The sequence below is a fragment of the Eptesicus fuscus genome, chromosome 9 (genome assembly GCF_027574615.1).
Source record: "Eptesicus fuscus isolate TK198812 chromosome 9, DD_ASM_mEF_20220401, whole genome shotgun sequence".
Classification (NCBI taxonomy): domain Eukaryota; kingdom Metazoa; phylum Chordata; class Mammalia; order Chiroptera; family Vespertilionidae; genus Eptesicus; species Eptesicus fuscus.
In genome coordinates, this window is record NC_072481.1 from 56,464,081 (window position 1) to 56,484,077 (window position 19,997).

The 19,997-nt window shown below is 36.9% G+C and overlaps 2 protein-coding genes across 22 annotated transcripts in view; one reads left to right on the plus strand and one right to left on the minus strand.

The window, feature by feature from the left end:
• FUBP1 (far upstream element binding protein 1) overlaps positions 1–10,858 on the minus strand; it is a 40,135-nt gene extending 29,277 nt beyond the window's left edge. For 4 of the 18 annotated variants that reach the window (XM_054721106.1, XM_054721097.1, XM_028142473.2 and 1 more), the window contains exons 1-8: positions 10,605–10,857; positions 3,685–3,775; positions 2,783–2,845; positions 1,984–2,022; positions 1,411–1,450; positions 819–871; positions 668–739; positions 481–538 (exon numbers count right to left, since the gene is read on the minus strand). In XM_054721106.1, coding sequence (XP_054577081.1) covers positions 481–538; positions 668–739; positions 819–871; positions 1,411–1,450; positions 1,984–2,022; positions 2,783–2,845; positions 3,685–3,775; positions 10,605–10,763 — 575 coding nt within the window. In that variant the 5' untranslated portion in view covers positions 10,764–10,857. Of the gene's footprint in view, positions 1–480; positions 539–667; positions 740–818; positions 872–1,410; positions 1,451–1,983; positions 2,023–2,782; positions 2,846–3,684; positions 3,776–10,604 lie in introns of all 18 variants that reach the window. The other 14 variants (XM_054721101.1, XM_054721110.1, XM_054721100.1 and 11 more) reach the window with 11 other exon arrangements.
• Positions 10,859–10,995: 137 nt separating this feature from the next.
• DNAJB4 (DnaJ heat shock protein family (Hsp40) member B4) overlaps positions 10,996–19,997 on the plus strand; it is a 49,406-nt gene continuing 40,404 nt past the window's right edge. Inside the window, exons 1-4 of one of the 4 annotated variants that reach the window (XM_054721112.1) lie at positions 10,996–11,385; positions 11,826–12,168; positions 12,607–12,703; positions 14,954–15,159. The gene's annotated coding sequence lies outside the window, so the exon portion shown is untranslated. Of the gene's footprint in view, positions 11,386–11,614; positions 12,169–12,606; positions 12,704–14,953; positions 15,160–19,997 lie in introns of those variants that run through there. The other 3 variants (XM_054721111.1, XM_054721115.1, XM_054721113.1) reach the window with 3 other exon arrangements.

The window sequence follows — 19,997 nt, forward strand, 5'->3', positions numbered from 1 at the left end:
TGTGGCACTTTCATGTTGAGCCCAGGAAGATAAGGCTGACAACCAAGATAAACTGAGAAAGAGGAGAAGAGAAGTAGGTATCTAGGCAAGTGGCCCACTGTGTCAAAACGTGCTGACAGGCTGAATGAGGAAGCGGCCAGTCATGATCTCGAATAGACCAATTTTAATGGAACAGTGGGAATCAATGCCTGATTGGTGTAAGGTCATGACAAAATGAAAACAGGCAGATGATATACCAAAGTAGAACTACCTCTTTATTTAAGGAGTTTTGTTGTAAAAGGGAGCAGAGAAATATAAATGTGGGGTTCAGGGATAGTTTTGGTCAATGTGAGATTTTCAAGCATGTCTGTATGCTATTAGAAATTATCTAGAAAAGAAAGGGAAATTAACAGTGCAGGAGGAAGTTGGTTCAATTGTAAAGGCAATGCCCATCAGTAGGAAGAAGGGGGCTGGCCTTAGACACATGATTTTCATACTTACTGGACAGACTCAGGTGTTCCAGTTAACATACAAGACCTTTCTGGAAGGCCACCACTGTCTACAATATAAAACAAACAAACAAAAAAGTTTAAGACTAAGAAAAGGTTAACACATACGATAATTTTCACTAGGTTAAAAATATGCTAGCTTTCTATTCAGTATGAAAATAGCATGAAAATAACATTACCAGGAGCAATCTGTATTTTGCATCCAGATTCCTGCTGTATACGTGAGATTTGTTCACCTCCTCTGCCAATAACTAGAAAGAAAATTATTAGCTGAAAGACTGCCAAGTATGTTTTGACTGTTTTCAAAGCTTTAGAAACTAGGTTACTTACTAAATCCAACCATTCCATCTGGAACTTTGTATTCTTCAGTCATTACAGACCTGCTAAAAAAAACAAACAAACCAGAAACTAACATCTTCCTTCAAAGAAAGATAATTTATTTACATATAAAAGGTACTCTACTGATGAAAATGGAGGTCTAATGGCTCAAACCAGGGTTCCAGGAACATGTTTGTTTATAATCAAAATATGGCTTGAGTAAAGTTAGAATCTTAAGGTAACACACATCAAGTGAGGAGGGTATGATGAATGGAACAGTCTGAAGACATGCAAAGAAGCTGGAGCAGAGTTGAGGGAATGTCATCTTAATTTTTTTAAAAAATAGTATTTTAATTTACTTTACTTCTTCTAAAATGTGTCTAATTACACCCATCCTTCCAAACTACAAATGTACATCACTCAAAAGGAAAAATGATCATTTTGTATTACTTTAAGTCGAAGGAAATGAAACACACACACACACACACACACACACACACACACACACACGGCAGACACATATTCACCGTACACTAACTTGGTTGTATTTTTACATACAGTTCAACTAAAACTTGCAAATCATTTGAAAAGCATTTGACTATACCTTTGCTGCTGATGCATCGGTGGTAACTGCGTCCCAAAAGCTACCATAAAAATTAAATAAAAATTGAAAAGTTTAAATTTAAGTTCACATATATTTAATAATTATCAAGCAATTCCAAAATATTTCCCTGATGCACAGATAATACCTTGAAGAGAGTAAAATTTTATGCAGAATACTTAAATCAACATTGACAGTAGGCAAATAAAAAGTCAGTAAAAGGGCAGACATTACTAGCAATGACATAGAAAAAAAAAACACCTGTCCCTTTTCAAGTGGTGCAAGTATAGATTAAAAAATAGAGCAACAAAATTTTAAAAAAAGTAAAATAAAAAATAAATAGAGCAAAAAAAGAGACTATATAAAATAATTTAATGGTCTAAACTCATTAATATGTACCTGGCCATAACTGAAAGATCATAAAGATAGGATGCACATATCTACAAAGAAATTCATTATAACATAATATTCATGACCTTCAACTAACTTCAAAGATACCCAACAAAAGATAGGAACAAAACCCTAATTAAAATCCAGTTACTTTATTTTTTAACCCAACTTCAAATAAATACTTACAGTCATTTTGAGGAGCAACTTTCTTAGCATCTGGTTGATCTGCAAAATTAAGTGTCTTTTAATTTTTTGCCAATAAGTACAAATATATGAATCAGTTCCCCCTGCCCAAGCAAGAATAAATATCAATATAAACATTTATTGAAATAGCTGAGGGTATGGTGTAACTTGAACCAAAAGTGCCAAAACATAGCCCAAACTATTCATGTTTAAAAGATGCACAGACATTTTTTAAAAAGTTCTTTTTGATTGTATCAAATCACTGACCTTAATGTATGTTAAGCACTTTAGAATGTTATAAGACAAAGTACTTAGGTCCGTTACTAGCAAAATATCACATGCTAAAGGCTAATGATGCTTCCCATTGTAGGAACTGAAGACTGGAAGAAAAGAAGACCTATCAAAATGTGAAAAGTTGACATATCAAAAGTTGAGTGTATCAGACAGTGACCACAAAGCTATGCAAAATAAATTTTAAAATGACATTACAGGCAATCTCGATCTAAACTGTTCTATTGTTCTTCACCAAACATATCAAGGCATAAACTTCAGCAGAAACTCAAAGCAACTACATGACTACCTTCATCTACATCCTTTACAGATGAATATAATGCATACCTTAGAATAGACAACTGATAAAGTACTATTCTCCTCCCCCCTTCAAAGTTAAATAATTAAACATCAGAATGTTGTACAGCAAAAATTCAGACACATAATCCAAGAAATACTGTGTCCATATCAGAATCCACTGGTTTATTTCACGTTTACATACTAAACACAGGTAATAAATAAAAATTCCTGCCTTTAAAAGGAGAGGGCATTCCCTCCCAGTGTGTTGTACTGCTCGGACTTGTCCAAGAGCCATCTACACATAAAATAAAAAGAATACATTACATACAACATCTGAAGCATCATTAGCTCATTTTTTGTTTTGTATATTAAAACCTCACTGTAAATGTGAAAGTCACTTAATGAAACCATGTAGTCCTGGTCAAAAGCTACAAATACATTCTATAGGCTCATTCAGAATCCTCCTCTTAAAAAAATAAAAAGGCAAAAAGAAATTGTATCAAAATTTCATACATCAAATCTAAAACAAAAATATGTGCTGACTTCTAAGTTCAGAAACTTCAATAATTTTTTAAAAAAATACAAGGCACTGTAAATCTACTGCTTTAAGCCACATTGAGTTAAACCTGAAACACAAAACAAGGTACTAAAATAAATAAAAATGTAGCAATAAAATGGTATAACCTGCAACACACTAGAATAGCAAACTTTGGCAACTTCAACCTTTAAAGTGAAATCTGAAATAGCAGAACAATGAAAATATAGCATATAAAAATTTAATTCATGTATGATGAGAAAAACCTGTGAAATGTCCCCTAAACATTTTAATTTTCACTCCCCCCTCCCCCAGAATATTAACAAGTCGTCTGTGCAAACTGTCAATCTGGCACAATCTTAAAAGAAGAAAAAAGATGTTTTCTAATAAGACAAAACTGGCTGGTTGACTAAAATTTTACCTACCTTGTCTAGGTTTCTTTTCCCCCCCTTTCCTTTTGAGGGCAATATAAGCCTTACAATTTTAGGAATCTTATGATAAAAGTAATGTTTCAATGCAATAATAACATTTGAAAAATTATAAAAATAATTTTAACTAAACTGTGTAAAACAATAAAAATACTTATGGCTATAACTTACCTCCATCTTCCAAAGGTCTTTTTTGTCCCCCATAACCATAGTCATTTGAATTCAGTGATGTACCAGCATCACCTCCAATTTTCGCTGCAATCTTAAAAAAACAAAAACATACTATCATTAAGAAGAGCACCATAACTACTATATGCTATTTAGTACTCAATTTCCTCATATAGTTCCTAATACCTATATATGCCAAGTAACTATCACATAATGACTAATTTGATAAAAAGACAAATTATAGTACATTACTACCATTAATAACTCCAGAGTTAACAAATAATCACCTGAAATTAAGCTTTTCATACAAGAACAAAAAAAAGGAGTAATCAATTAGGAACCTTAAGACTGACCAAATAGCTTTGAAGAAAATCTGGATCCTAATTCTATCTTTGCCATGGCTCTCTCCCATGACTCCACAGAAGATGTGTGTTGGCATAGAGAATGTGAATACCTGTGGGACTCTACGGCTGTGCTGTCTAATAGGGCAGACATTAGCCAATGTGGTTATTAAGTACTTAAAATAGTCCAAATTGGAGATATACTTTGAAGTGTAAAATATACAGATATTAAGAACTTGAAATTAACTAAAGAATGTAAAGCATCTCAAAACTTTTTATATTGAACACATATTAGATTAGTAATATTTTAGATATGTTGGATTAAATAAAATGTGTGACTTGCACTATATTTCTACTGGACAATCCTGCACTAAGGAAACATGGGGACAAGAAAGCCTCAGAAATAGACATAAGTAATTTTAGCCTTAAAGACTTAATTAGAGTGGGCCAAATAATTGCCTGAAGTTGACTAAACAAACATCATACTTGAAATACCAGCCTCAAGTCACAAGTGGGGCACAACCAATGGACATTTACTGCATTTTTCTATGAAAGAAATGAAACTAATATTGTTGAGTGCTAGCAACAGGCCAAGCTCCACACTATAAATAAATGTTTCATATTCATTTTGTCATTGAATAATCATAACATCTCTATGAGGTAGAAAGTATTTAGTGAAGTAGAGATCTATCTTACAGTTAAAAGAAATTAAAAGAGGTTAATTTAACTAAGATTACATCGTTAGTCAATGCTGATATCCTAATTTCTACACAATCCCAGGCTCATTACTATGAGGGGGATAATCACTCAAGTGGGTGAATGGCTCAGAGTTCATATTACATTATTCTTTCAATTTTGAGTATGTTTGAAATGTTCCATGATAAAAAATTAAATGGAAAATCAAACTTTTGGTAACTGAAATTCCCCCAAAGATGTCCTGATGTGGAACTAAACCAACTATACCTCAAGCTTCATTATAACTAGAAAACTAGAGAAAGTAAGAGTATATTCAGAAACTTGAGTCATAAATCCAATATGTATCACTTATATATATGTTCCCACAAACCAACTGTATTTCCCAGGATTACTAGATTTCCCTTTTTCTACATGCAAACACATATAGCAAAGCATATTAGAATTAAGTATACTATAGCTCTGGTCAATCTAACCTTCCTTAATCAACTTTCACTTTCTCAAAAGTCTGTTTGCATCTTTGAGCATCTAATTAAAACCTTATTTCTTTTCTAAGATTTTCTCATCATACCCGAAAACTGCTTTTCCATCCTTAAGGGTTTTTGGTTTTTTTTTTTACGCTAAATCTATATAATGGCTTGTCAAATAGAGGAGAGCACTGCAATATGTTAAACTAGCAAGTTCAAATTGTGTCAAGACAGTTCTGCACTTAGCATTGAATTGTTCCTTAGGAACTTAACTACACTGCCATTATTGATGGACACTGATGTTAAGGAAAGTATTTTAGGCCAGAGAAAATAGTGACACCAATGACTGGAAAATAGTTTAGGCTGTGAGTATCTCCAACAGTTAGCTTTTATAAATGCTCTATAAATCTGCAAAGCAGCACTCCTTGGAATTTCTGCACAGAGAAAGTACACTTATTTTTACCTCCCTATTCATTCAATAGAGAGGGAGAGGGAGAGAGAGACATCAATTGGTCGCCTCCAGTATCTTCCCTGACCAGGGATCGAACAGGTGACCTTAGGGTTACAAAGAACCAGTAACACCATCTCAAAAATTCAAAATATGAAGACATCAGAGAAGAGCTTTTGGTAAAAATACCATCAATACAGATTTGATCAATTCTCCAAAATCAAAAGAAAATACACATTTCCCAAGTCAGCGATTTTCAACCTTTTTAAAATTTCATTGCACACATAAATTACTAAAATTCTGTGGCACACCAACAAAACGTTTTCTGATCTCACTCACACACACACACACACAGAGGTATAATTTTGGTTTATTCACACCAAAATTATTGAGTTGGCTGTTGTCATTTTTTCATTTGACAACAAAGGTCAGTATCCCTGACTAAATAGTCAGGTATTGAATGTTTAAAAATTCTTGTGGCACACAGGTTGAGAATTGCTGTCCTAAGTCATTGAAAAGAGGATTAATTTAAGAGAAACAGTAGTTCCTAAAATCCAACCTCCAACTATATATAAAATTCTTACTAGACTAGAAAATTAAGTGTGATCAATTTTTTATTTTAATTTACAATAATTCAATATTTTCATTTGGACCTCAAATGAGTAAATATTTTTTTGTGTTTGATTGTTTTAGCATTTTTCCACCTTTCTTCATAGACTGTTCCTACTACCCAACAATTCTGGATATTTAAGAGATTATTTACTCATACCATCAGATTTTAGAGATTATTTTTTAAAAATCAGAAGCTAATTCTCAGAAGCAAACTACCTAAATGCCTAAGGTGACTAGCTCCTAATTTTCAGTCCACTACATGCTTCTTTAGGTTTTGCATTACTACTGTGATTTGGGTGGATTGTGATTCCGGTTCAACTAATTTGGGTCCCTGCCAAATTTCCCTGTGCATTCTGGGCCTGGCTCACCTTATCTATACAAAGGAGATAACCATTTTTCTATACTTACCTAGCAGGATGGTTGTGATAATTAAATGAATACAAGTTTAGCACAGAGCCTAACATAGTATATTAATTACTAATTAAACAGATCAGCATATTATAATTCAAACTATAAAGCAGGGTCTGCACATCAAATATTTGCATTTTAAAATTTTAACAATTTTTATTTGTCCTGCTGAAGATGTATGTAGTTACATTCTATTTGTGAAAACTGCCTGCAGGAGACTAAGGTATGCGATTTCTCTTTGTTATCCCTAAGGACTGACATAGCCATATTGTGGGTATTTAACAAATGAATTTCTGCAAGAACATAATTATTTTCAAAACAAAATTTCATTACTACCTAAATTCATTAAAGATATTTCTTGATTCAACTGAATAAATACTAAGTACCTGCTAAGGGCCAGGTTTTGATGGTTCCCATGCACCAGAAATGTGAAGATGCATGAAGGACACAAGAAATATTACTAGGCCACCATTTTATTAACATTGTTCCCTCTCTAAGAAACAGGAACCTTTGCTTATTATCATAATCAAACTTTGCTATTCTGTTCCAAATTGTTTAAAAAAGTCATACTCAAATGCTAGTTTTCATTGATGGGATTAATGGTAATTAAAATCAACAATTCTATTTTATAAAATTTTCATTGCATTCAAACAGCATAATGCAATTTATAATTATCAAAAAAGAATTATCAAGAACAACTGAGTACTGGTCCCAGCCGGGTAGCTCAGTTGTTTGGAGCATCGTCCCCTATACCAAGGTTGGAGGGTTCAGTCAGGGTACATACAAGAATCAACAAATGAATGCATAAATAAGTGGAACAACAAATGGATGTCTCTCTTTCTTTCTCTCCCACTTCCCTCTCCTCTCTCAAATCAATATTAAAAAAAAAAAAGAATGACTGGGTACTTAATAACTAATTTAGTAGTTAAGCAGAATGGATGAAGTTTGATTTTTTTGCTAACTTGTGACCTACCACTGCATAAGCTGTTCTTATACCTTTTCCTTCTAAAGAACATAGCATAATACTTTGGACAAGGATATGAAACTTAAGGTTAGATGGGAATTTTGGAAATATAATTCAGTGTCCTTTAGGAAAGTAATCTACCACTTTATTCATCTATCTAGTCTCAGCCTCTGTCTGATTCACTTCTATCTTCATATAACATTGAGAAAAAAAAGTGGATAGGTACATTTTAATTTTCCAATGTTCAGAGACAGAACTTATTATTTAATGTGATCACCAGAATCCCAACCTCACCTTCTGGAGTCACAACCTGAAATACAAAAACATAAATTTCTAAAGTGTACAGGTTGGAAACCCTAAACTAGAGAAGCAATCTAATCTGGTGCCCTGTGCTGGATTTAGCTCACAGAGTGTATTATAAAAACCTATAAATTTCACATTAAAAATAAAGAACTAGGATTCTCTGGGGGGAAAAAGAAAAAATTTGGCAACTTGGCCTAAATTACCAGATGGCAACAATCAGCTAGCGTAAATGCCACTAGCATTTACTAGGTAGGGACCAGGGATCCTAACCACTTAATCCTGCTTTCCAACAAATAACTGTCCAGCCAAAAATGCCCATCGGTACACAGCTCTTTGAGAACAAGAAGCTGTTCTTGTAACTCTCCCTTCCAAAGAACACAGCATAATACTTTGGACAAAGCAATGAAGCTTAAGGTTAGATGGGAATTTTGGAAATATAATTCAGCGTCCTTTAGGAAAAAGTAGTTCAAATATTAACCTAACTGGTTCCTTCAGTCCAAGTACTCTTCCCAACATTCCACTTATATAAGACAAGCAGCATCCTAAAATGTAATCAGAAGCTAAATTTGGAAACCTCAGATTTAAGATCAAGTCTGTAAAGAAACAATCAAATTATTACAGCAAAGACATCTATCTATAAAGGATCGTTACATCAAGGGCATTGGGGCAGCTGACCTATTGGTATGAAAAGAGTACAAAAAATTCCAGTTTGAGGACAATTTTCACATTAAAAAGGCAGTCTAACTTAACCAGGAAATTGTAGCTTAGCCAAATCATGAAACCTACTTTTTATTAAAGCAGTCTTTCAGAAGTTGTATCCATCTGTACCTTTTTTCACTTCTTGCCTCACCCAACACTATCCTCCAGTGACTTCATACTTGGGCTGTCATTGCAAAAAACCCTCCTCCCTTTGCACATGCTGCTTTTCTCCACTGGTCAAACTCCCATTCTTTCTTTAATGCCTTGCTTAAAGTATCAGTCCTTTACTTTGGCAGTTAGGTACCCCACTCCCTGGTGGTGTGAACCGTGCTTAACTCCGGAACTCTATAAATGTTTATAGAACCAATAGATTAACTGTCCTTATTATGTCCACTTCTTTATGAAAACCACTCATTTGCATTTGGTTCCTAGAAGCCAGAAACCCAATTCACACATTTAAAAATTCTCCAGTATCTGCCCTAGCCGGCTTGGCTCAGTGGATAGAGCGTCAGCCTGCGGACTGAAGGGTTCCAGGCTCCATACCGGTCAAGGGCACCTGCCTGGGTTGAGGGCTCATCCCCAGTGGACGGCGTGCAGGAGGCAGCCGATCAATGATACTCCCTCATCATTGATGTTTCTTTCTCTCTCTCCTTCTCCCTTCCTCTCCGAAATCAATAAAGAAATATATTTTAAAAAATTCTCCAGTATCTAAGTACAGTGTGTGGCACATAATAATTCAATATGCTGGTTGAATAAAAATAAATCCTGTCATTATACAAATGTCTCAGTCGCTATTCAAAACATGTTCAGAATAAAAAAAAAATTACGTGAAAAAACTGTAGCGTTAGTATTAATGATGACTTTTCCTTGACTCTCCTGAGTAGTCTGACTATAAACTAGTACAGGTACATTTTTATAAAAATAAGAGCGATTTGTTACATCACTACCGATTTTATGGATTTTGACTGAAATAATCCTTTAACTGGAGGGTAAAATATAATTAAGCGAACTCCTAACGTAATCAAAGCACAGCACAAAATTAGTTTCCGATTACCATCTGTTTTACACTAATGTCTAAAAATGTCTGGCACCTATTGTGCATAGGGTCATAACGAGAAAAAGATTCTCAATTTTGCTTACATACAAGTCCAGACCAATATCACACATTTTAAAGTTATAATTATATTAACGTACTTCCCAATAAAGATGGAAGTTCACATTAAGAAATCTTTACTTCCTGAGGTACATGTGCTGCCCCTTTTTTTTTTTTTTTTTTAAAGCTTTCGTACGTGAAAGAAGTGCCTTCGGGGCAAATGTATGCACCTACGTAATACAAAGAGGTGGTCAGTTTACGACTCTGAACAGGAGAGGCAGATTCAAATGGAAATGTGGGGTAAAATGGGCCTGAAGCCATTTTGAGCAATAAGGGGGAAGGACTGGTACCACACGGACACGTAAATCCCGCCATGAGGAAGAACTCCAACCCGGTATTCAGCCCTCTCCGAAGTCTCTTCCTCGTCACTGTGAAAGTGAACGACACCGAAAGATTTAATGGCGAGGAGAGGGCTGTAAAGACGGCTCTCCTGGCCTATCCTCCCCCTTACAAGGCTCCTGGGGGCAGACCCCGGTTTCCCTCCCGAACTACACTCACTGCCAGAGCCTTCCGTACTATTGTGTGAAACTAGGCGCGCTTTCTACCCCGGGGGAACCATGTTCCATCTGAGGAGGAGGACGTGCTCACTCCTTAAGGGAAAGAAGCGCGTGTGCCGCCGGGGAGGACGGAGGGCCGAGGCCGGCCAAGCGCAGCACGCGCTGGGGTTACCCCGGGCTCAGACCGCAGGAACACAAAACCTAACTCTAGCCTCTGACCGGCACCACCAACGTGGGGAAACGTGCCTCTTCCCCCACATTTCAGAGCCCGGAAGAGCATGTCTTCCCTCTTCCTCTGCGCGAACAAGTAGCGGCCTACTCAGCCAGCGACCAATTACCGTGAGCCGTCGGGATCCCGCCGCGCGGCCCCGGCTTACCTGCCGGGCTCTCTGCAGCGCATCTTTGAAAGCATCGTTAACACCTCCGCCGCCGCCGCCGCCGCCTCCACCGCCAGCTGAGCCAGAGGAGGGTGGAGGGACTGTTGAATAGTCTGCCATCTCTACCCTACTGTGGCCGCTACCGCTCTTCACAGAGACCTTCTCCCAGCCAACTGCTAAGAAAGAAAGAAAATGGCGGCCGCGGAGCCTCTATCACATTCTTGTGCGACCATCGTGCCGTAAAGGGGCGGAGATTGAAAGCAGCAAATCTCGCGATGTTTCTAAGCAAGTAGCTGTGTAGGGGTGGGGCTTAAAAAAAAAAAAAAAGGGGGACGGGCACGCAGGAAGGTGTCGCGAGAATTGTGTTTAAGAGTTCGCGAGAATGTGGTTTGTTAGGGGCGCCCCTCTCGCGCGTTCCTGTGTTGAGGCTGTGTGGCTTGCCCCTTTAGGGAGGCTAAGGTCGGCCGGGCGACCGCGGTAGGATCGAGTTTCTGAAAGCCTGAAGAAAAGCTGCTTAACGGTCGCTGCCTGAGGGAGTTAGTCTCGGCGAATTTTACGTTGGGGGGTAATTCTGCGTATCCATAGGGAAGAGGGTGACGTCACGAGCGTAAAGACGACGCTGCGGTGTCCTGAGGTCCCTGCAGCCGGGAGGCCACCAGGGAAGGGCGCGCTCTGGTCGCCGCGCGGTGATGCTCCCGAAAACGTCCACCGGGTCTAGCGGGAGCTCGGCCTGATGTTCAGGGTAGTAAAGTGCCCTTGTATTTTACTTCTAGATTGTTAGATTGTTGTTTTTTTTAAGTTTTATCACAAGTGGGGCTGGATTCAGGCTGGAGGCTTGTTACCACGTGAGATGATTTTGGGTAAATAATGTGGATGAGGCTGTGATAATATGACTGCTGTTCCTCCCCCCCTCCCCCCCCCTGCTTTTTACCTTTTAAAAAGCGTAAATTGTTCCTAAAACTCAGTTTTAACCAGATTTAGTAACCTAGTATTCTATGTGTCCATGACCAATTTCCTTGAGATCCTTGTAATTAAGAACAGCATCCTTTTCTTAATTCAAAAGTGACTTTGTAGCTTCTTAGAAATAGCTTCCCCCCAGCCCCACCTTGTGGAAAGGTAATGTTCTGAACTGTCATTTTAGGACTAGATAATTACTTTCTTATTTTCTGTTACCTACTTCAGTCACCAAATCACTCCAGATCTTCAGACCTTTCCCAGTATAATGTGGCTCGTAATTGACTGCATTCATAGCAGTTCCAGACTTGGAGGAAGCTGTGGGAGACAATGACTTTTTCCCAGATTCTCTCCTTTTAGGTAACAAAGAAGGAGGTAAAATGAACTTTACCAACTTTGGCATTTTGTGTTTTGTTAATTAGGTCTATGAAGTTTCTTTCCTGTTGCTGGTCTTAGAGTAATTGAGAGAAATGCGTGCTGCAGTCTTCTGATACCTAGAACTCACGTGTCCATTTGCTCAAGGCCCAAAATAAGGCAGGATAACTAAACAGCTACATGCACATACATGCAAGTGGGTTATCATTTTCTTCCCATTTTACCCAGTTATAGTTCTGGTTATCTTTCCAGCGTTTGTAGCCATCTCTTTAGATTTGGGAGGGATTTTTATTTGGAGAAGTAGTGGATGTATTGGACTACAGATTAAACCAGCTGGTAGAAAGAAAAATTAAAAGCAGTGTTGGGCGGTGTTGCTAAATAGAAGTTTTCTACTTGCATTTTGAGAAAGTGTTCAACAAATGGCATTTATTAATCAGCAATTGATTTTTTATATTTTGTTACACTTATGTACTAATCAGACCTGATCAACAGAGTTAACCACAGTGATTTAATTGATCTCTAAACAAATAAACTTTATTTCTTGTATACAACAATTTTACTTGTCTCTAAATAATGAAAATAAAGAATGCCATTTCTAGGTTTTGGGGTGGTTTTTTTTTTTTTTTTTTTGTAGATTCTACTGGAAATATGGATATTCTGGGATGGGAATCAGTTGGACTCAGTCTAGATCAGGATTTCTCAACCTCAGCACTGTAACACATTTTAGCCAAGTAAGTCTTTGTTTTGCAGTACTACTGTGCATTATAGTATGTTTAGCATTCTTGGCCTCTACCCATAAAGGCCAGTAGCCTGTCACCCCCCTCCCTCACTCCCCACCACCACCAATTGTGACAACTAAAAATGTCTTCAGACAATACAAATGTCCCCTGGGAGGCAAAACCATCCCACACTGAGAACCACTGGTTAGCCTTGATTCCTGCCCCTGCCTGCATCCGTCAGGGAGACTTCCTTACCATACTCTGAACTATGTATATTACAAATTCCATTACTTTTCACTTCCCTACGCCCAAGGTACCATCACCTCACACCTGGACTGTGACAGAAGCGTTCTGGTGGTTTTTCAGCTTCCACCCTTACATCCATACGATTTACTTTTAAAAATGGAATTTTGTACAGAAAAGTGCATAATATTCATGTAAAGTCTCAAAGGTAACAAGTACCCATGCATCCACTCTCTGGGAATGTTCTCTAAGGAATAGACTGTTATTGGTACTTTTGAATCTCAAGGGGGTGTTGCTAGAGGATTGTATTAACAGTTGTTTCTTTTGGCAGCTTGAATGATCTCTTTAAAAGGAAAATCAGATCATCCCACCTCTGTCTCCAATTTCACTTTGAATCCTACCTCCTGGAGTGAGTGGTCTAAGGGCTATATATAACCAGTCCACTGTCTCTGTACCCTCTTCCTTCATTACCCTCCTCCCTCTTACTCCTCTTCAGCTGTCTGGTCACCTTGTTGTCCATGATCTTTCCTGCCCCTGGAGCTTTATACTTACATTTTCCTATGCCTGGGATGCCTTTGTAGACCTTCACATGGGTGATTTGTCATCCTCATTCGGGCCTTAGTTCAGATATAACCTCCTTAGAACATCTCTGACCTCTGGTTGTGCCATTCTACAACACTCTATCCATTACCATGTTCTCTTTACAGCATTTATTTAAAACTTACCTAAATTTATCTAAAATTAAAGCGTTTATCTAAAATCTTACGTTCTGTATGTTTACTTGTTTATTGTCTCTCTTCCGCTTTTGTGTATCTACCATTGACTAGTTCCTAAAACAAAGTCTTAGCATTCTAGCTATTTGTTGAATGAACGAATATTGAAAAAAATCTGCCTCTTCATTTTAGTTGTTTTGTGACATTGTGCAAGTGAATTAGACTCTGTGCTCAGATATCTCATCTACATAATAAGCATGACCTACTTTGCTATCCTAGAATGAGAAATCTGTGATCATTTCAGAAGCTGTAAAGTGTTATGCAAATGGAAATTGGTATTATTAAACATATAATTTGGCTTCTGGTATATCATAAGGACAGGAAAGGATAATGCAAGGTACTTTGCATCTGTAAATTTTTTGGGTTAAACAGCTATGGTCAAATCTTAGTTTTGGGAAGACTATAACCAGTGACTTGACTAGACTATTTGTGTGTTCGTTCTGAGTCCAGTCAGTCTCAAAGCCATTTGTACTTTGCTGATTATTCTAGATACTTTCATGAAAACCGATGAAATCAGACTTTTGTTGACTAAGTTTATTCCCCTTTGCAATGCAATTTCTCTTAATTGTGGCTGCATCATAGCTGACCTAAAATTAGTTTATTATTAGCTTTTTATAAGTTGGCTAATATTCAGCTGAGTTATATTATAGTCACACTGTTATCACAGAAATTGGTATCCCATATTTCATCCTCAGAATGAAGCAAAAGTCAGTATTTTTGAGCTTATAGAAGTCTAGCAGGGAGCATTTAGACTTGCCAAATAGAATGAAAAGATTAGCAAAGATAATAAAAGTTGGGCTGGTATATATATTGGTAAGATTTTCCATTTTATCTTCTCATTTATTGGTTACCAAATGACTGAGTGATTCTTGGCCCAACTTTTCACTACTGGATTTGTTAAATCTGTATACAGTATTATCATTCTTATTTATAGCTATTGGAGAAAAATCACTCAACATGACTTTTTGTACGGGCACTTTAAGAGAGGCAAAATTTTACAGGCTACTGCCCCACCTACCTCCTAACAACTCTTAGAGAGAAGAATCTGATAACTTCATGTTATACTCTGTATCATTTAAACCAGGCCTGTATTTTCTCAGCAGTCACAACAGATTCAGGTTAGATAGGAGGAAAGTGGCCACTTCAAATTAAACTAAATAGTCCAGAATGTTGTTAGGATATTTGATCATTAAGTTGGTCTTTAGTCTTAATGACTTTTTTTTATCCCTTCTGATTGAATTTCCAGGATTCTATTTCAGACTAAGGTATGAATGGAAGCAGGGAATATTTGCATTTAAAGGACAAAGTTGCTAACACAAATGTAATTTTGGAACATGGTGGAGAATAACAATTTGACCAGTGTCTGAAACTGGAATCAGCTCCATAACGTGTAAAGGACTCTGGACTTGGTCCCAGAGAATCTTGATTCAGATCCCACCCATGTACCCTTTGGTAAGTCACACAGCTTCTTTTACCAGCATACCAAAAGTAGGAGGTAATTTAATCTGTTTCTGAAAAGAAGCCAACAGTACTAGTAAAAGATTATAAAAAGTATTATGTTTTACAGTGATTTCTGTTTTCCCTTTCAGAAGTTATCAGAGTATCATCTCACTCTCAATTATTAGAAAATTCTCTGAATTAGATGCCAAATTTAATGGTGTGCCCTGATTGAAGGGCTATTAGAGAATTGATGAATACTAGGATATTGCTCATGACCATTGATTTGCCCTAAATCGAGTCTTTTATTCTCCTTGTCATTCCCATCTATTCATAAGCAGGGGTGGTGAACCTTTTTTCTGCCAAGGGCCACTTGGATATTTATAACACCATTCGCAGGCAATACAAAATTATTAACTTACAAGTCAGCCTGCTATATTTGGCCAAACATTTAATTAATTCACCCCTAATGACTTGGCAGGGCCAGACCAAATGATTTTGTGGGCTTTACACTAAGACCGGTGAGCTGGACATTCCCCACCCCTGCTGTAGAGCCCCTGAGCCTTTGCACATATTGTTCTCTCAGTCAGAAACATTTCTCACTTCTTGCCTAATACCTCCCCCCAGAAAGTCTGTCCAAAACTCTCAAATTTAGAGATTCCTATTTGTTCTCATGTACAATATTACGGTAATAATACCATAATATCATTTATTGTTTATTTGGAATTCCTACTGGATTGTAAGGTCCATGACAGTGAGGGCTTCATCTTTTTCTGTGCCTTTACTGCATAACACACCCTAAAACATAACAATAGCTAATAATAGCTAACACTATATATCAGACATTGTTCTCAGTGCTTTGCATGTATTTAATTCATTCTCATAATGGTTTATGAGAGAGGTGCTCTTAAAATCTCCATTTTGCTGGGGTACAAATAAGTTAACTGATCCCAAAGTCACCTGTTAAGTAAATGTTAGAGCTGTGATTTGAACCCAGGCAGCCTTACTTGAAGGAATGGAGGAATCTATAAAAAGGCAAGTAATAAATATTTCTATAATTTTGAGGATGTGGTTCACAACTTACTATTTCTTTCTTGGGTTTTTAAAACATGCACATTAGTTTTTGTCAAGACGTAGGCCAAAATTCATGAAAAGGCAGCTCTTAATGTAAGATAATAAATATAGAATACTTATAAAATTTAAAGAACCCATGTGTTATACAACCTGATAGAAGCTGTTTTCTGTATTGTTAGTTGCTTTGGGTGGATTAGTAATCTAGAGTATGTAGTGCTTTATGGTGTACATACATGTGTGCATATATATTTGATGATGATTAGTATTATTTCTCAAATACATTATTTAGGGCATTTACATATTTGTAGTCCATATCACTAACTAGAGTATAAGCCTCTTCAAACCAATGATAGGATTAACTAATTTTCATTTCCATACAGCACTTATTATAGTATTTGTACTGTTTTTCTGCATATTGGATTTCTCTGAAAAATAGCCCCCATCTACCAAATGAAGCATATTAAGAGTTTTTAGATTAGACTCTTCTGAGAATTCTGATTAAAATTCTTTATAATTTAATCTTTTGGGACAATTAAAGATGCTTTGTGAAAATACGATAAATTTTCTTTTCCCTTTAGGACCTCTTCAGTAAAGATGGAAGGGAAAGATTTGCTAAAATACTATTCCTGACTTTACAGGCTTCTTCAAATCTAATGAAAGAATTATCATCTCTCATTACTGTGTCATGCAAAGGGCCTCTTTGAATGCATACAGAGTGCTTGCTTAGCTAGTTGCACACATGTGTTGGCATCTGTCTATAAACAGGGTCTGTCCCTTGACCAGGGTCATAGGAGCGGTAATGCAGCATCATAGAATATACAGTATAAGAAATTGAAAATCAGTATTTAGTGAGAAAAGTTTAGAGCTGCCTGTCCTTGCTGATAAGCTACAACACTCCTAGCTTTCCATTACTTTAGGGATAATGCTATGTTGAAAAATTTGGGATTCTTGAAAATATTTGTTTTAAAAAACTGGCCTCCATTGCCCAGTTTTTTAGTGACTTTAGCTATTTCTACAGTATGTATTCTAGTAAATTATAATAAAGCTGATAAGAATGCTTCAGAATATAATATAAAACAAAACTGCAGAATATATATATGTTATATATACATTTGGTTTCATAATTTACTTTAAATTGGTTCTGTGTTTATTCCCCAAATTTGTTTTCAAACCTGTGTCTGCAACTACCTCCAAAACATTTTGCATTTTACCTCAAAACTAAAATGTCTAAAATAAATTAATATATTTATTGTTCTTATTCTCCCTTATTTTGTGGTTTAAAAAATGTTTTTTATTTTTCTTCACTACTTGGATCATGTATTTATATATCAGTTTTCACTTCTTCTCTTATATTTATCTTTTTCATGAAATTTTTAGCCAACTAAAGATCCATATTAAAAATCATATTTTTTCATGAGACATAACCTAATTCCAGTGATCTCTTACTCAGTTCAGTGGTTGTTTGCGTTAGTTACAGGGAGTTTTTCTAAATTTAAGGTTGAGTCCCAGCCCCCACACCCAGAGACTAATTTAATTGATCAATATCTGTAAAATCTTCCTAGGTTGGTCCTAGGTTGATCCATACTTGAGAACCACTGAAATAGAACTGAAGTCTACATGCTGTGTCTGACTTTTGCTTATTTTTCATAAAGTTTGTTCTGTAGTTGTTATGGGCATATACATAGTCTTGAGACCTCGAGGTCTAGCAACACTTTCTTTTTAAAATTTTTTATTTCAAATCCAATTAAATACATTTTTTAATCAATAAGGGGTTTAACTAAAATCCCATCACAGTATACTGTAATCCTCTCATTGAGTCTAATGTGGCAAGAGGTTGGTTGTTAAAGAGACATGTCTTGTATATTATTAATGGGAGGTCAAATATTTTGGGGGGGAGGCATACTTTTTAAAAAAATATATTTTTTATTGTTGATAGTATTACAGATATCTCCCTTTTTCTCTCCCTACTCAACCTCCTCCCAGCCTCTACCCACCCCCAGTTCTTCACTACCCTATTGCCCATGTCCATGGGCTATGCATATAAGTTCTTTGGTTTATCTCTTCTCATCTCCCCAACCCCACATCGAGGTATGTTAGTCTGTTCCATGCCTCATGCTTCAGGTCTTATTTTGTTGTTCAATTCATTTTGTTCATTAGATTCCACAAATAAGTGAGATCATGTGATACGTGTCTTAGTTTGGCTTATTTCACATAGCATAATAATTTCCAGGTCCATCCATGCTGTCCCAAAGTCTTAAGAGGTCCCTCTTTTTTACATCTGCATAGTATTCCATAGTGTAAATGTCCACATTTTCTATTTTTTGAACCCAGTCAACTTTTTGTTCTAGGCTAGGGAAATATTTATTTTTAAATAACATATTTTTATTGATTTCGGAGAGGAAAGGAGAGGGAATGAGAGATCAAAACATCAATGATGAGAGAGATCATTAGTTTGCTGCCTCCTGCATGCCCCCTATTCGGGATTGAGCCCACAACCCGGGAATGTGCCCTGACCAGAATCAAACCGTGACCTCCTGGTTCATAGGTCGACACTCAAAACACTGAGCCACACTGGCTGGGCTAGGGCAGTATTTCTTAAATAAGGGCATCTAGCAGCATCTGGGGTGCTTTTTAAAAATGTGGATACTTGGCCTCATCTGGAGAATCATGTTTTAGGACATCTACATTTTTGTTTTTAATCCTTTCTTGAGGATAAGCATATTTTAGAGGAGAAGGGAGAGAGAAACATTGATGTGAGAGAGAACATCAATTGGTTGCCTTCCATACACACCCCAATTTAACTCATAACCTAGGTATGTGCCCTGACTAGAAATGGAACCCACGACCTTTCGGTATACAGGACGCCACTCCAACCAATTAAGCCACACTGGCCAGGGCAAGAACATCTGCTTTTCTTATTTTCCCTACCAACACACGCTTCATCAGAGGCTTTTAAAAAAAAATAACATCAGCCCTAACCAGTTTGGCTCAGTGGATAGAGCGTCGGCCTGCAGACTGAAGGGTCCCAGGTTCGATTCTGGCCAAGGGCATATACCTTGGTTGCAGGCAAATCCCCAGTAGGAGGTGTGCAGGAGACAGCTGATTGATGTTTCTCTCTCATGATGTTTCTAACTCTCTATCCCTCTCACTTCCTCTCTGTAAAAAATCAATAAAATATATTTTAAAAAAAGAACATCATAGTTGATTCTTATGCTTATCTAAGTTTGAAACCTGCCCTTTTCGGCAAAAAGAATTTAATAAATGTTTGCAGAATTAAATTTTGTTTCCCCAGCTAGACTGCAGTAAATATTCTGAATACAGAGATCTTGTTCTCTCCACTTTCCCTTCTGTATAAGAGAGGGCTAGTCAAGGACTGGATCTTATTCTTTGGTTTGCTTAGTATGGCTTAGTGCTTTTATGTTGATAAAAGCTTACTAAGTATGAAATTGAATTCATTGTTATCATACTAAAACTTTCCTATAAATCCAGAGATTAAAAAATGTTGAGTGTATATCATGAACATTGGGGGCCTTTGATGCTACATGGCACTGAAGAGTAGCTTCACTTACACTTTTCTTAGAATAGGAGTGGTCAAGAAGGCAGAGTAGGTAAATGCGGTACTCACATCCTCCCACAACCACATCAAAATGACATCTAAACTGCAGAACAACCATCATTCAGAACTGCCTAAAATCTAGCTGAACAGAAGTCTTACAACTAAGGATATAAAGACGCCACATGGAGACTGGTGGGAGGGATGGAGGCACTGAACTTGCTGG